Source organism: Engystomops pustulosus, chromosome 7 (assembly GCF_040894005.1).
Source record: "Engystomops pustulosus chromosome 7, aEngPut4.maternal, whole genome shotgun sequence".
NCBI classification, from domain to species: Eukaryota; Metazoa; Chordata; class Amphibia; order Anura; family Leptodactylidae; genus Engystomops; species Engystomops pustulosus.
Window position 1 is genome coordinate 69,242,533 of NC_092417.1, and position 17,692 is coordinate 69,260,224.

Consider the following 17,692-nt stretch of genomic DNA (forward strand, 5'->3'; position numbering starts at 1 on the left):
ACTACTTGTACAGGTATTTAAGAAGTGTCTGCACCACAAAAATGTCGCACAAGACCGTTTTGTGGTACAGCTGCACTAGGCACCATGCCACACAAATTAGGGGGCGTTCCGATGCTCAGTCGGACCGTGCTCCAGATTTAACATGCAAGTCTGACAAAAGTGTGTTGGACGCTCCATGTTAAAGATAGACCAGAAAAAAGATAGACCAGAAAAAATACACATTGGCCCACATTTATTAAAATGTTTTTGCCAGTTTTCTGTCTGACTTTTCACTGAAAAGAAGTGCAAACTGCTTGCTCCTGTATTTATAAAGTGTCTCTGCCAGTTTTGTGTTGTGGCTGCACTGTATTCCATAAGACAGAAACAATGTGCACCTAAAGGGGCGAGTTAGTGCAAAGTTTGCGCCACATTTATTACTGATGTCTGTGCCATAATTCTGCAACATGAACACTTCGCAAGCAATGCAAGGGACCACCGAATTCATGAAGACGGGCACCAGTGGTGATGAATCTGGTGCACCCTGCACACTTCACAGGCAGACTGCACATCGTTTTGATAAATGTGGGCCCTTCTGAGCTGAAGACTTAAGGACAGTTCTTTGTTCAAAAGAATATCTCAGTAAGTGGGACACCGCAGAAACAAAAGTATATTGATAAGTTGTAGAACTTGTCAATATACATATTTCATCCATGTCACCTTTTACCAAAACACGACGATAACAAAATGTTTTATACAAATGTCCGGACTGACAACAAGAATTCTTCCTCATATCAGTATATGAGCAACCTACTTGCAAGAGATGAACGACTACTGGGCTCAGGAACGCCAGCTTCCAAGGTGGGAGCAGAAGATGATTCTCGAGGCATCTCCAAAATTGCCAGCTCTTTGTTATCAGTTTCTGGAGGGAAAAAAAGTGTAGTCAAGTTGTGTCTGACAGTGAGGATGGTAAGCAATGTAGAACAACTTGTCTTTGGATGGAATTCCTTGGTCACACTACTACAGTCTAACTCAAGGCTCAAGTACCACAGTCCGATACAGGGCAAGAGAACTTGGCAGAACCTACGTCTTCAGTTGTTATCTATTTCCTGTGCAGGTCATATCCTTCCAGTTAATGACCAGGCATAGTTTTTCTTTAGTACAGATAAGAAAGATATTTGTGTCTTTTTGGCAATAAAATAAACTTTGCTTGTATGTCTTTGTATATTCTTTCTTTACGAAATACAGGAGAATATTAATTAAAGCAAATAATTGTTCCATTTTAACATAGCAAAGTGCTGCTAAGACATATACAAATTAAGACTTTGGACATTTTTATAAATAGTTTTGGGTCATTGGTCGGGACAAAGCTACCAGTGGTGTTTCATGTTTTTTATTTGTGTATATTTTAGTTAAAATATAGTATCACCACCTATATAGTCAAAAGCAAAATCAAGCAGAAAGTTTCAAGGGAAAATAGAGCTTTGCCACTACACTAAAAGTCTGATCTATGTCTGTTAAAGGAAACCTACCATCAAAATCAAGCATTATTAACCTTCTCATAGATAAGAAATATAAGAGGATTACCACTGTCATGGTGCCTGGATCTGTGCCCCTTGTTTATTATGTTTGGTTTCGATGGTAGATTTACTTTAACACCCCAGGTGATCACCAGGTGATCAGGTCAATGCCAAGACCACAGCAGTACCTGGCACTATAGCTTTCTGACCTGTAAACATGGCACTCAGTAGCACTGTGTATATATTGATCACAAAGGCAGGGATGGAATATGCCATCTATGTCTTATTTATTTGCTTTCATATTCTGCAGCTGAATGGTTTCCTATGTTACTCTGTGGACGCGTAGAAATCTATATGCGGACCCGCCCCATTTTTTAAGACATTGAGCGACCCTTAAGGAGCTTGATACAAAGTAATATATTTTAGGATTGCATAAGAGATTACCTGTATCTTTCTGCTCTCCCAGTTTGTCCAGGATGTTAAATGTGATATCCAGATATTCTCTCTGGATTGCACTGACTGCTATTTTTCTTTGCTTCCGTTGCCTGGGGACTATTTGTATCTTGAACTCCTCTGTCTCTTCCTTTGGTTCTACACTTTGTTCTGGATCAGATTCTGTGCTTGCATCAGGCTTTTCACTGTCTGCTTGGTTTTCAGTATCTTCTGGGACACTGAGATGGAAACTTTTGACAGGAGACTTGATTTCTTCCACCATGTCCTCAGAGGTGTCATCCATTGACATGTCAGCAAGAGCGTTAGACTTGCGCAGCTGGTCTCTCTTCTGCTTGAGAGTGAGTGGGCTCCCAGTGGAGACCTCTAGAAGATCAAATGGTTTGGCGAGTTCTTTTTGATCTTCTCCACCTTGGGAAGAGATTTCTTCTATTTGTAATCCTGGACTGTAGCAGAAATCATCAGTAGAGAAAGTTTTTGAGCAATCCTCTATACTCACTTGTACCAATGGAGTCATACTGAGGCTAAGCACAGATGCACTGATGGGAGTTGAACTCGCCGAAACCACAATGTTTCCACTATTGATGAGCTGGAACTCCTCATCATCACTCTCCACAATCCTAAGGGGAGGTAGAGGCTCAAACACCAAAGAGTCACTGTCAGAGGTGGATAATATGGATTGTTTTTCTGGGCCTGAGGTGGAGTCTGAGGACAAATCTATTAAATCCAAGTCTTCTTTTGGAGAAGAAGGCTTCACTGGAGAATCCACCTTAACCTCAAAGGTCTCCATGCAACTCAGTCTCACCTCTGGTATAACGGGTCTCCTGACCTCATTGCTGCTCTCCCTTTCTAATGGCTCCTCATTGGGATCTACATTATCTGCCTTGGTGGAAGAGTTCTGACGTGACTGTGCATAGTCGTTCATCTTTTGGCTGTGACTAAGGTCACACCGGTCTATGCATGATTTCCGTCGGTGCTCATCCAAAGTGAATAACAAAGAGTCTGTATTGCCAATATCTAAGGACTTCTGCTTGAGAGAACGCAGCCTTTTCTTCTGAATGGTTTCTTCTCTTACACAGCGCAGGATACTGTCTCCAGATTCTCTGTATTCTGCTAATTCTATTTCGCCTGCAAAAGAGAAAGGAAGGAGTTCAAAAAATGAAAGGCATTGTAGAAAAGTAAAATTTATTAATACTGGAAAGTACCAAAAATATTAATTATAAACACTGGATCCAAAGAAAATTCTTTTGACACTTCTTTACTGTTAACTTGAATAACTTCATTACTTTCCCTTCTGTTCATCAGCGTTATTTGGAGTTTTGCCTATTACCCAACCAGTTGAGACCTGATAATTTGGCTAATCAGTTAGGCCAAAGGCGTGCTTCTGTTTCACAGTTTTGTTTTGTTTAATGGACAGCACATAGACTAAAGTTTGTGAGGATTCATGAAAAATAGATTGCAACATCAATTTTTGAACTTTACCAGGTATGCTTATTGTGTCTGGTTTATTAATATAGCATTAGGAGCTCTGCTCTTGTTTCCTCTACCATTTCTCATCCTCCCACCTTTATTCTATGCACCATGGTTTGGAACAGAAATGGTCTTTTTCTTTTTAGGCTTAGCACAGAAATGGACTTTTTGTATTTTTAGGCTATATTATAACCTCCTACCATCCGGGTTTCCACCGGGTCGCTAAACTTCAAGCCCCATTATAAGGTTTACACAAAGAAGTTTAGTCTGTCCTCCCAGATCCCCTATATAAATAACAAAAATCATTAACATCTTATTCATACTTCTCTGTCCGCTCATCTCTACTGGTTGATATTTCACCATCTTGCTCCCTCCAATCCTCTTCAGACGTGCAAAGAAAGTTTGTGACTCCTTATTACAGGCTCCTGTGGGTGTTTCGTGAATGTCAGACTCATCAAAGACGCTGTCTTCCTCAGCTGCAGATGGGCAAAACAAGAAGGATCTAATGTGGATCAAACTTAGAAAATCTAATGTATAGTTTCAAGATGGGACAACATTGCATTGGATGGTATAATAGTGGCAAGGGGAATTGTGCCAAGCTTTCCTACAGGATATATGTATTAAGTTATGGAGTCATATTGAAGCCAGCGATGTAAAAAAATAACAATGATAATGTTTATTTCTATACGCCATCATATTCCATAGCACTTTACAAATCATATGTGTAGGAAAGCTAAGTAGCAACTCCTGTTGGAGCTAAAATAGCATGTAAATTCTCACAAAGAAATCACCTTTCTCCTTCTCGCTGTATCGACTGATATTGCTGTTGTCGCTGTACAGGGGGCCAGCTGTCGCGTGCGGTTTACAACTGTGATACTGAGCATTCAATGTGTTCACTGTAATGTGAATAAGATGGAGTACAATCTTCCCAAGATCAGCTTCCCGGTACGGATACTGCCACAAAACAATAAAATATCAATTTGTAATAAGAACATTCTAATAGACTTTCTTAAACTACAGTGTAGATCTCTCTTTAAATTCAGTGAACTACAAACACACAAGGTCTGCTGCTTGGGCCACAAACAATGGATTGGAGGCCTTCTGTTTGCAGCCTGTGTTTCATCAGTGGGTTGAAGTTTATTCACACACCAATGACAGCCCAAGATGCCAATAACAGGCAGGCATAGAGCTGGCTCTGAGTTCTATGGTTCAGACAGACAGCTTGCACACAAGTCCAAGGAAACCACATCTGTGTGCATGAGCCAAAAGAAATGAATTTGCCCATGTGTTATCCAATGAACAGACAGCACAAGGTCAAAAAACAATGAAATATATCGGTGCTACTACGCTAGTTTTCGCAATTTCTTGCACACTGCAGCAAATGGCAATTATTTTTGGCGCTGATGGACTGGGCGTTCCTGCCCCGTCCCTTCACACTTTCTAAAAACCAGCAAACAACCTGGCATAGTTCTCCCCAGCAGGCAGTCTATGCCTTTTGATATATTCGCCAGGACAGGGGGCATGGCCAATATCATATGACATATGATAAATACCCCCAATGTTTGTGTGCATGTGGAAGGAAACCTTTTTTATTCAGTTGTGCTTACACAGCTGATTGACAGCTATAATATCCAACCAGGAGCGTGCTTGTGCCTCCACTACTGAAGCTGCAAGAACTGCAAATTTTGCTAATAGCTGTGATATATAACCAATGATACAGCTCTTACTAGCTGGAACGTAAAGGTGTTTCCGGGCTTCTGATCTATCCATAGAATGGTGAGGGTGCAGCACTGATGGCATGCTATTACAATAAGGTTACATTGTAACATTTTCTTATTGCAAACATTCACTTTAGCAAGCAGAAATTTCAGTGTATTACCCATTACATAGATACAAGTAGAAGCCTCTATATGGAAACATAAACTGCCACATCAAGTAACTTTTCCTATTAAAATAGCACATTTCCAGAGCTACAGTGATTGCATGGCTTAGATCAGCTGTCTGCCCATCATTAGTTTTGTAAATTTATTCTCTGTGGTCATTGGTGAGCTGTCCTACCAGGCGACACGCTGACGGCTGTGTGACAAATGAAGGACAGCCGGTGCACTTTTGCGTCAGCGACTCAAATCAGAGATGACAGATATATGGAATAATGGTGACCTGGGTCTGGCAATTAACATATCCAGCCGCCATATGAAGGAGAGGTCTGTGTCTGCATGATAATGGGCAGACTGGATAAAAACAAGATCAAACTCAGGGGTATGCGCATACACACCCCGGGTCATATAGCAGAAATGCAATTTGTACGGCAAAAATATGGGGGGACACATATAAGAAAAATACTACAAGGGAGAATACAAGGGATCCCCTACTAAAGCAAACCCTCTAATATTACAGATACCACAACCATCCCTCCACCGTACTTTATCGCTATCTTCTTTTGGTCAGAGGCTCTATCCACTTATGCAGAGGGGGAAACTGCCCAATCAGGCAGGGTAAATGGGTAAAAGGACATTACATACCCTAAGTGAGGATGATGGTAGTTTATTGGGGTAAAATCTGGTGACAGGTTCCCTTTAAAGAAGTTGCTAGTTTTATGTAGATGCCTTCCCAGTGCCCATGGGTGTCTTGTATCTGGGCCAGCACTGCACATACCATGGCTTGTTTAGTCACAATATTTAAGCGCAATCTTTTCTACTGTCATCAATGCGTGGGTGGATCTTACATAATCATGACACACGTAGCCAGGGCCGGATTATAAGGTGGGCACACAGGTGCGTGTCCTCGGGCCCCCACCACTTTGCCCTTAAAAAGGTCCCCACCAACAGTGGGAAAACCGGTTGGTCACATGCCACCCCACATGCCAACAATATTTCTGGATCTGCTATTTTAACAGCCGGACCAGAGAACCAGACGGTGGATGATAGACTTTACTTACCTGGTCCCGTCGCGATCCCGCGGTGCGTTGTCCGACGAGGATTCTTGTCCGTCGCGATTCACTAAGATCGCCACAAAAAGAGGAACGGCACAGCAGAAAGAGTATGAAAGGTATGTACTGAGGCCAAATGCATCCAAATAGACTCTATATGCAAAAGAAGAGGGGCGATGCACAAAAGCGGCCCATACAAAATATACTTTATTGAGAAAATTAATCAAAAGCAAAATAGAGACACACACAGAATAAAAACAATTAAAAATGTGTCACAATACGGCACAATAACTCCCACTGGGAGAGGGAACCAAGTCCCAGACTCAGAAGCAACCCACACCACTTCCTCAAAACCCTCTGGTAACCCCCTTTTTCTACACGCAAAATGTAAGTAGTCCTGAAAAACAATATGTACAATACCTTAAAAAAAAAAAAACAAGTAGAAATTCAATGTGATCCAATGACAAAAATCAAAGTGAATGAGGTAGGTCAGGCGGGGGGAGATCTTCTCTCCCCCCGTCTCATTATTCTGTGTGTGTCTCTATTTTGCTTTTGATTAATTTTCTCAATAAAGTATATTTTGTATCGGCCACTTTTGTGCATCCCCTTTCTCTTCTTTTGCATATATTCACTAAGATCGTGGGTCCGAGTTCCTGCATGTGTCGCTGCTGCGCTGCGGTCCGCCGGAGTTCACCATCTTCTTCCTGGTGTATGTGGGTGCTTGATCTTGCGACACATTTCCTTTTTTAAATTCCGCAGTTTGTCCGAATTCATCGGGTTGTCTGACGGGCACGCGATTTCTGTTGCGTGCAAGCTGCCGCAGGTGCGCCACAATCGATTGCGTGCGCCAAAAACCTGGGGCAATTTAGAGCAAAAGAAAAAAATATTCGGGAAACCAGACGAAAGCGCGGCATTCGGACCCTTAGTAAATGAGCACCAATATGTTCAATATAATACAATGTATTCTGGGGATGGCTATATAAATCTATTTCTCGGAATGGGTTGTATTTATTTATTGCTGCTGAAGGGCTGTGTATATGTTTATGCATTATTAGGAGGACTGTGTATTAATCAATGCATTTTTTGGGGGACGGTATATATCTATGTGATACTGGGGGAGGAGGCTGTGTACATATCTATGTGTTATGGGGGCTGTGTACAGGCGGTCCCCTACTTAAGAACACTCGACTTACATATGACCCCTAGTTACATACGGACCTCTGGATATTGGTCATTTATTATACTTTAGTCCTAGGCTACAATGGTCAGCTGTAACTGTTATCACAGGTGTCTGTAATGAAGCTTTAGTGTTAATATTGATTCTTATGGCAACCCAACATTTTTAAAATCCAATTGTCACAGAGACCAAAGAATTCTGGCTGGGATTACAATGATAAAATATACAGTTCCGACTTACATACAAATTCAACCTAAGAACAAACCTACAGACCCTATCTTGTATGTAACCCGGGGACTGCCTGTATATATCTATCTGTAATGGGGCGCTGTGTCTATATCTACCTGGGGGGCTGTATATACATCTATGTGTTACAGGGGGGAGGCTGTGTATATATCTATGTGTTACTGGGGGTCTGTGTATGTATCTATATAAATAAAGAATTATTATTATTATCTATGTGTTACTCGGGGGGCTGTGTATGTACCTATGTGTTACAGGGGGGAAGCTGTATATCTATGTGTTATGGTAAGGGGTGTGTATATATCTATGTGTTACTGGGGGTGCTGTATATATACCTATGTGTTACTAGGGGGGGCTGTGTATATATCTATATGTTACTGGGGGGGCTGTGTATTGCACTCCCAATTGTCTACAGTTGGGATTCTGTTCCTTCTGGAATAGATAAACATGGTTTAATCCTGCACCATGTTGTTAGGCTTCCTGAAAGTTTTTTATAAGGTAAGCTTACAACTGAGCACTCACAGAAAGGCAGTGAACCCACTGATAAAATCTGCATCCAATACAAGAAGTTTTTATGAGCATTTTTCTTGCGTATTTTATGTGGATTTGTCTGTTTAGTGTTTCCTTTTGTGTGTGTAATTTTTTTTTTTAAATCAAATAAATTTTTTATTAAACATTTTCAAGTTTTACATACATTAAAACAGTATCCCCACCCCCTCCCTTCCAACAACCCCCCCTCCCCACCTGGTTACACATATAGTCTCATAAGTATATTGCTTTACGGTTCACTCAATGAACTTTTTACAGACAGTAAGAAGCCTGGTTATCAAAGAACAATTTCTAATCGATTTCAGGATATAATGTCACATTTTAACAATTCCTCATTCTATAGTCAATATATCACGAACTCACCCCCGGCCACTCTCCCCAAATCTTATCAAATTTTTTAATAGCTTTCCTCTTAAGATAAACCCCTTTTTCCATTTGAAGGAGTCTAATCATTTTGTCCTTATATTCTTTTAAGGTAGGTGGGTCTGGGCTCAACCACTTTTGAGCTATCAGCTTCCTAGCTTGATATAGTGATCTTTTGAGCGCTAATCTGAGACTCTCATTACCCGGTAGTTCCTCAACATATCCCAGGACACATTGTATAGGATTCTTGGGAATAGTCAGTTGAAATATGCTTTCCAGATATGTAAGCACTCCACTCCAGAAGCAACCCAGGAATGCGCATCCCCAGAACATGTGCATATGTGAAATCCTTAGGGCCTCAGACGTTGACACCTGAGGAACTGATGCTAAAATTCCCTCCCATTGGTCATCTGAGATGGGTCCCAAGTCCACCTCCCATTTCTTCTTCAAATTGAGGGGGAAATTCTTTAGGTAGGCTTCAAGCAAATGACTATACAATAAGGAGATCAGGCCAGAAGTTTCCCCTTTGGCGGCCATTATTGTGATCACAGGAGCAGTACCAGTGGTAAGTTTTGTTGTGGTCACCTGTGTATCCCACGCATGTCTTAGCTGTAAAAATTTGTAGAACTGGCTATGTGGTAATTGGAATTGCTCCTGTAAGTCAGAGAATGCCTTAAAAGTACCCTCAGAGTGCAGCTGATGGATAAACTTCACACCCGCCTGTTCCCAGGGAGTAAAGCCCTCCAGCCTAAAAAATTCTGGTAACCTTGGGTTCTTCCAGATGGGGGTGAAAGGAGTGCAACCTTCAACCCCCATCAATTGCTTGACTTTCCCCCAGACCTTTACCATAAGTGTCAGCGTGGGGATCCTAGCTCCTCCCTGTCCCGGAAACCCAGCTTCAATGGCTGCTAACAAGGGTCTGTGAGGTGTCATTTCACTAACTAAAGCCGCAACAGCCCCACTTCCCTCCTCCACTCCCCAACCCCTCAGATGTTGTAATTGGGAGGCCAAAAAATAAATCCAGGGATTTGGGGCCGCCAGACCTCCAGCCTCTTTAGACCTCTGCAGCGTCTCATATTTAATCCGCGCCACCCCTTTTTTCCAGGTTAATTCTCTAAACAAAGACTGTAATTTATGGAAAAATCTAAGGGGAATCCATATAGGGGTGTTATGTACAATGTACAATAGTTGAGGCATCAATATCATCTTGGTCAAATTGACTCTACCAATGACCGAGAGTGGTAGCTTGCACCATGTCGTGATTTTATTAGCAAATCTCGCAATGAGAGGGGTCAAATTAAGCTGCAGGTAATCTTGGACTCTAGCTGAGACCTGAACTCCAAGGTACTTGAATGTATTAACTACTTGAATAGGAGTGTTACCTACCGTGGAGTCTTCTGAGAGGGGATCAATAGGTAATAGTACTGACTTACTCCAGTTTATCCGGAGCCCGGAAAAATCTCCAAACTGCTCTATAGTAGTGATAGCACTCTCTAGCGATACTCCTGTGTCACCTAAAAAGAGAAGCAAATCGTCTGCGTACAAAGCTACTTTTTCCGTATGCATGTTATACTTGAGCCCTGTAATCGACTGGCTGTCCCTCAGCATTTGCGCCAATGGCTCGATTGCCAAAGCAAACAGCAAGGGTGACAGAGGGCACCCCTGCCTTGTCCCCCTGGTTAGATCAAAAGGTTGAGACAGTATCCCGTTAGCCCTCACTCTTGCTTTGGGGCAAGAATATAACAGCTGCACCCATTTCCTAAAGTTGGGACCCAAACCCGCTTTCTCCAGGACCACCCATAGGTACTCCCACTCAACGCTATCGAAAGCCTTCGCAGCGTCGAGTGAGAGCACCGCCCGGCTGCCAACATTGTCTGGCTTCGACTGGAGGTTAAGGAAAAGCCTACGTAAGTTAATTGCTGTGGAGCGATTGGGCATAAAGCCAGATTGATCACTATGAATCAACCCATCTACAACAGTTATTAAACGTCGCGCCATAATTTTGGCCAGGATTTTAATATCAACTGTCAATAACGAGATAGGTCTATAGGATTCTGTCAGTTGTGTATCCTTCCCTGGCTTAGGTATAACTGTAATCACCGCTTCCCTCATAGATTCTGGTAACCTCCCAGTCTCAAACGCTGCCTGGTAAACTTCTAGTAACTTTGGGATAAGCAACTCCCTTAGTTCTTTATAGGCTTCTGTTGGTAAGCCGTCTAACCCTGGAGCTTTATTATTCTGGAAAGTGTCCAGTGCCTCCTCTATCTCCTCCACTGTTATCGGCTGGTCCAATGTCTCTCTTTGCTCTACTGTAAGTGTAGGTAAGTGAATCTTATCTAGGTATTCCCTAATTTGTGACTTCTCCTTATTCAGCCTTGATGTATAAAGGTCCTCATAGAATCTTTGAAACTCTGCTACAATTTCTACTGTATCTACCATCAAAGCGCCAGTACCAGTTCTCAAAGACGGCACATGCGCAGCCCCATTTTGAGCGTTAACAATTGTGTCCAGCAGATGGCCCGCACTTTCCCCCTCAATAAAGTAATGCTGTTTTTGAAAGAAACGCTTGTTAGCCGCTTGCTGAAGCAAGTGGTCAGTAAGGGTTTTCTGTGCCTCCAGCCACTGTTCCTTGTTAGCCTCTGATGGGTTTTCCACATATTCCCTTTCGGTGGTATCTACTCTCCCCTGCAGCGTATTTGTGAGATTAGAACTGCGCTTTTTAACTCTGGAGATATGTTTGAAGTATAGACCTCTAAGATGCGATTTAGCTGCATCCCAAATGCTAGCGTTCCCTTCCCTAGATGCATTATCCCTATAGAATTCCTCCATATCTACTACAATCTCAGGCACATTGTTCAGAATGGGAAGCCAATAAGGGTTTAGTTTCCACATTGGCCTTTGACGGTGCTCAGGGACTCCTATATTGAGACTAAACTGTAATGGGGCATGGTCTGATAGTGTCCGTGTGCCATATGAGACATGAGTGACTAGTCCCATTAGTCTACCATTCCCTATAGCTAAATCTATGCGGGAGAGCGACATATATGAAGCCGAAAAACAGGAGTATCTCTTTTCCTGTGGGTTGCGAACCCTCCAGATATCCATTAGCTGCATCTCCTGCAGCAAACGTGCAAGCGCCGTAGGGGGGCTATTTGCGGGTATCGTCCCAGTATGGAACTTATCTAGGTGCGCCTGCAGCCAACAATTATAATCCCCTATCAGGAGAGTCGGTACATTTGGGTCAGCCATCACAAACGATAACACTGTCTTAATAACCCCTGCATTATATGGGGGAGGGACATATACGGCTGCTATGCAAATATCAGTTTGGTAGATAGTACCCGTTAAGCATACAAAGCGCCCCTCTGAATCAATTAAGGTTCTAGAGCATCGGAATGGCACATTCTTATGGATAAACACGCTTACCCCCCTAGAATTAGCCGTAAAATAGGAATGATATGCCATCCCAATCCAGGACCTATTAAGGAGGTGCACCGTTTCCGGGGTCATGTGAGTCTCTTGCAGGCACACAATAGAATCGGGAATAGCTTTCAAGGCTCTCATAACAGCATACCTTTTATTCGCCTCACCTAACCCTCGTACATTCCACGAATGGACATTAAGTATCCTCGCCATCTAAACAATAATGAAAATAGCCTATACACCATTTCCCCACAAACGAAAGAGCCACGTTGAGTACGTCCCAGACAATCACAGTGAAACCAGGTTTCCTATTATGCCAAAAACCAGGGGGATTCCCACCCATAACAACACACAACCCATCCCTCCCACCCTCCCCAACTTCTTGCAAATCCCAAGGGCAAAAACCCATAAACACCTGTATGCTGAGTAGCATTAAAGTATAGGCATTGCACTTTTTCATAGTGTAAACAATTGAAATGCAATTCCTCAGTACCTTCCTACGTTCCTGCATTATAATAACATAAGAACACCCTCTGTTCACACGTATTAACTTCTATAATAACTATTAGAAAATGGCTAAGAACACTGCATGTATGCTTACAATATCAACCATCTTGCCCGACAGTGTCCAAAGAAATAGAGCCTGTCTGTCAGGATAGGTGCTTTACGCCATTATGGGGATGGGGTTCGTCTCCCCCTCAGCTCTCTCTCATGGACGTCCAGCCAGGTTGTAGCATCCGCTGCCGAATCAAAGAAATGAGTGGTGTCCATGGCCACCACTCGTAGCCTCGCTGGATAGAACATGGCATATGGTAAGTCCAGATCCCGAAGCCTTCTTTTCACGTTTTGGAACTGAGCCCGTTTCCGCTGCACTTCACCGGAGAAATCTGGAAAGAGCGCCACTTTACCCCCTCCAATACTCAATTGCTGCTTATCTCTCGCCATTCTTAGGATCCGGTCTCTATCCTTAAAATGCAGAAGCTTCACTAATACCGGTCTTGGGGGCCCCCTGGTGGTAAGGGGCGGGATGGTACTCTGTGGGCTCTCTCCACAGCAAAAAGTGGTGTAAGGGCCTCTTTGCCAAATGTCTCTAGCATCCAAGCCTCAAAGAAATCGTCAGGATTCTTGCCTTCTATCCTTTCTGGCACACCAACTATACGGATATTATTGCGGAGCAGTCTATTTTCAAGATCATCTGCTTTCGCCATTAATGTCGCCACTTGACCAGATGTCTTTTTGACTTCTCTGGTGATCGGGGGTATAAGATCCTCCACCACTCCCACTCTTTCTTCTGCTGCTGACACTCTCTCTCTCACCGTTTGCAGATCGTGTCTTATTATGGAGATATCTGATTTTACATAGCCCATGTGGTCAGTCAATGTAGTCAGGGCTCCATTACATTGCATGACTGCTTTAAAAACATCAGATAGGGTCGGTTCCTCCTCCTCAGCTTCACTCTCTGTCTGCAGTGTTTCCTGCTGAATGTCTGCAGGCTCACCTCGTGTCTTCTCAGGGGATTTCCCTTCCCCGCTCAGGACGGCGCCATCTTGTCCACGCGGGTTGCTGTCTTCTCCGGCTTGTAGGCCACCTCTCCCCCTTCGACCCTCGGCAGTACCCGGTGAGTTAGTGGTTCGGGAAAATTGTTTTAAACGAGCCGCTACATCCAGCACTTTCGGGGTGTTGCGCAGCGTCTTATTCACGGCAGCAGCAGATGACGTGCGCGGGCCGCCCGTCTCCGCTTTACCTCCGGTCTTGCTTTTTGCCTTTTCCCCCTTGGTGACCATTTCGGGCGATACAGCTGCAGTCAGTGATCTTTCCGGGTGCTTTCCCCTCTCTGCTCCAGCACCACTTAGCACAGAAATCGGGTGTTCTCAAGATAAATCAGGATATTGTGCAGGAGCTCAGGCTGCGTGCGACCGCTCACATACTCAGCTCGGCCACGCCCCCGTGTGTGTAATTTTTTAATGCTGAATATCTGCGTGTGGTTTTTTTTACCTGTTTTGTTTAACTTGATCTGACAGCATTTCAAGCAAAAATCTGCACCAAATCCCCATAATGGTGCAGATGCAGATTGGTTGAATATTTGATGCAGATTTTCACTCTCCCATAGACTTCAATGTAAAAAAAAACATATGCAAAAATCCACAAGGATGCACAAGAAAACTAACATTATCATTATTTTAGTTTCTGCAAGGAGTAACAATTTCAATGCAGAAAAAAATACATTGGCTACATTACTTTTTCCAAATCACATTCACTTTAATGCTACTGTATTATGCTGCAGATTTTCTGCACCAAAGTCTGCACGTAAAATCTGCATTGAATCTGCAACTTGTACTGATATCCTAACGGCTACGATAAAAAAGGTGTACAAGTGATTGTTAAAGGGTTATTAGTGACCCCAGTATACTCCCAGTATATTATATTGGAGAACAATAGATAAAGGATACAGGATATAAAATAAGCGATATATATGTAAGAGAGGTGTTAATAATACAGGCAGAATATTTTGTACCTTATAGAGGATGACAAGGAGGGCTTTCAGCCACATCTGCCTGATGTGTGGCTTCAATGACCAGAGCGAGCAGCGGGGAGGTTGTTGGAAGTAATGCCTGAGCTGTGGGCAGGTGCAGTATTTTAGGACTTGTACCACAAGTGGAAGAAGATGTTTTCCCAGGTTGATGTTATAATCCATCACCTGCAAGACATGAAATATAATTATTATTAGACATGAAAAAGATATTTAATATCTGACATTGCTATGAATAGTTACATTCACCACCAGGGGCGTAACTAGGAAAGTTTGGGCCCCATAGCAGACTTCTGAATGGGGCTCCCCACCCTCTAAGAAAATTTACATATTTGTATATTCACACATTTTGCCTCTGTCTGCCAGTATAGCACACGTCAAAGGAGGGCGGCACAGTGAGAAAACGGATTAAGATCCAAGGGTGGGTGCAGGCTCAAAGGGTCTGATTCGCAGGCCCTAGAATTTTCAGAAGAAGAGGCAGGCGAGCAGCACTCCGTGGAAAAAGGTGTCTTTATTTCACAAGTGGATACAGCTGTATCCACAGCTGTATCCACTTGTGAAATAAAGACACCTTTTTCCACGGAGTGCTGCTCGCCTGCCTCTTTGTCTGCCAGTATATGTCAATGGGCACACTTAGGGTATAGGTCAGGAGCTTTCCCAACGTATACGCTAAGCGTATACTAAAAATATAGCCTGATCTGTATATAATGATGCACATCCACCATCAATTAATTTGTCAGATCGAATGCCGGGGACCACTAACACTGTGGGTCCCATAGTAGCTGCTATGGCTGCTAACACTGTTTGTTACACTCCTGTCCACACAAATCCTTCAGCCCTGCCTAGAGACATTTCTTGCCTCAGTGGCTCCATTAAAAAAAAAAGTATCCTCATTAACCAGTAATGTGAGTGATGGTGAATATACTGTCTGTTTCCTCTGTTTACCTTGGCCAGAGCTAGGGATGTCTTAATTTATCTCTGTTTACTGTAATCTGGTTATCAGAAAACTTTAATCTTACTATGTCTTCCTCTGTAGGTCAGTCACATTTAGCCTATGATACAAGTCATTTCCCATCATGGTAAATATTATAACAACTATTAACATTGACATATTCCAAAGCAGTTTTCACTGTAAAATTGTGAGGTGTATTCACAAACAAGTATAGAACAGACTTTCTATTCGTCACAATTACACAATGAAACTGAAGGAAAGTGGACAGAAGTCTGTAGTTAAAGATGCAAGTTTTCCCCCAACTTTTGTAAAAAAAATGGCTGAATGATCTAATAGTTCTACCTGTGCTACTCCTGCAATAAATGCATTGAAGCATGTAGAGGTGCGCATTTTTTGAGGGGCGATCATAAAACATCCCTCCTGCTGATCAAAGCCCAGCAGCACATAGAGATGTCGTTTCACAGTGTTAAAGGCTTTGGCACTGCTGATGTCAGCTTCAGCGCTGCTCTTGTCTTTGGCCATGAACTTCATGAGGACAGTGATAAGGTGATGCACAGTCTGATGGTCAATCCCTGCATCCTCTGGGAGGGGATCCTTAATAATATTGTCATTTTCTGGAGATTGCTGACCTGCAATAGAGATAAATGTAAACCTCACATGAGATACAACATAAAGATTGGTGTGTAAGAATGGCCCCTAAATATCACTAATGAGTATGTACAAAAAAATCAAATTTTGTTAAAGCAAATCTCTAAAAAAAAAATTAAAAAACGCACAACAAACTGTGCTTATTACAGCAGGCAGGGGGAGGGGGAAGTGCTGAGAGAGCATGGGGGAGACACTGTGTAAAGCTACAGCACGGAAGGGCTCTGATAACGCCCCCATAGTTGATTTTAGAAGAAAAGAGGCCATGTATAACACATATAAGAAGATTACCACAGCCATGGTTACTTGGTCTATGAGTAAGTGTCCCTGGTTATTATGCTTGATTTTATAACCAGTCTGGCATAATAATATCACTTGTAAATGATAGCACTCTCTGTCTCCTGTGGACCTACCCTGAGCTTGCTCCGCTGTACCACCAAGTGCCGGTGCAGACTGCTCGTGTCTTGTCAACCTGACAGCTAGAAACAAGGGGAAAACATACAGAATAATAAACAAGTAGAAAATGATAGTGAGTGATGGCATGTCATTGAGAAACCCAACTCAAGCTTCTAGGAAATGCTAACCTAAAATGGGCACCATATTAAAAATTGTAGTGTCATAAAGTCAGCTGCTAGAGGTCATTGTTATCAGCAATGGGTATATGTGACATAAAGTAAAGGATCTGGAAGACTTTTGGCTCATCCCCAAAAAATATTATATTCTTTCCTCAATATGTGATGACTGTTAACAGAAAACATTCTGATTTAGTTGAACAACTAATGGAGAGAATACTCCAGGGTAAGTGTCCCTAAAATTAGATCTGAAGTGTATAACAAGAGCATCATTATTCAATACTCAACGGATTTTGGTACTGAGAGTCTCTGGCAGGGAGAGAGCTCTCTTGGATTCTCCAGCTCCTTTGACACTGTCTCTTAGGGATCGGACGCTCTTCTGTCGGTTTCGTGCAAACCGTGCTCTTTTGATCTTCCACATGGCAGCATCACTTAAATTAGCCACATTTGTCCTCACCGCTGTGATGGCTGAATTATTACAGAGAATAAAATGTAGTGTTAGAACCAACACAATATGCAAATGAAAAGTAAAGCATTTAAACACTTCAATACAGAATTCTGAATGCAGCTCTGGAGTATAATAAAGTCTGTAAGTACTGTAATTTACACAGTACCAACAGTATAGTGAATGCAGCTGTAAAGTATAATACAGGCTATAAGTAATGAATATATACAGTGACTTCACCAGGAAATAGTGAGTTCAGCTCTGGAGTATAATACAGGATGTACAGGATAAGTAATATCAGTAACACCCCTTGCATAGTATAATATAATATGTAAATCAGTGAGTACAAATGTTGAATGAATGACACTAGGTTGTCTGTGTAAGGGTGCATCTTTGTAGCAGGCTCCAACTTTTATGTGGCCACGGCAAGGGACGGTGAGCACACGTT

General features: G+C 42.6%; 1 protein-coding gene across 5 annotated transcripts in view; it reads right to left on the reverse strand.

Annotated features, from left to right (window-relative positions):
* Positions 1-17,692, reverse strand: part of UNC79 (unc-79 homolog, NALCN channel complex subunit) — a 110,577-nt gene that overhangs the window by 33,541 nt on the left and 59,344 nt on the right. For all 5 annotated transcript variants that reach the window (XM_072116308.1, XM_072116306.1, XM_072116307.1 and 2 more), the window contains 8 exons: positions 17,088-17,267; positions 16,641-16,706; positions 15,925-16,211; positions 14,616-14,798; positions 4,208-4,370; positions 3,740-3,892; positions 1,941-3,074; positions 791-898 (listed from right to left, as the gene is read on the reverse strand). In XM_072116308.1, the coding sequence (XP_071972409.1) occupies positions 791-898; positions 1,941-3,074; positions 3,740-3,892; positions 4,208-4,370; positions 14,616-14,798; positions 15,925-16,211; positions 16,641-16,706; positions 17,088-17,267 (2,274 nt within the window). The remainder of the gene's footprint in view (positions 1-790; positions 899-1,940; positions 3,075-3,739; positions 3,893-4,207; positions 4,371-14,615; positions 14,799-15,924; positions 16,212-16,640; positions 16,707-17,087; positions 17,268-17,692) is intronic.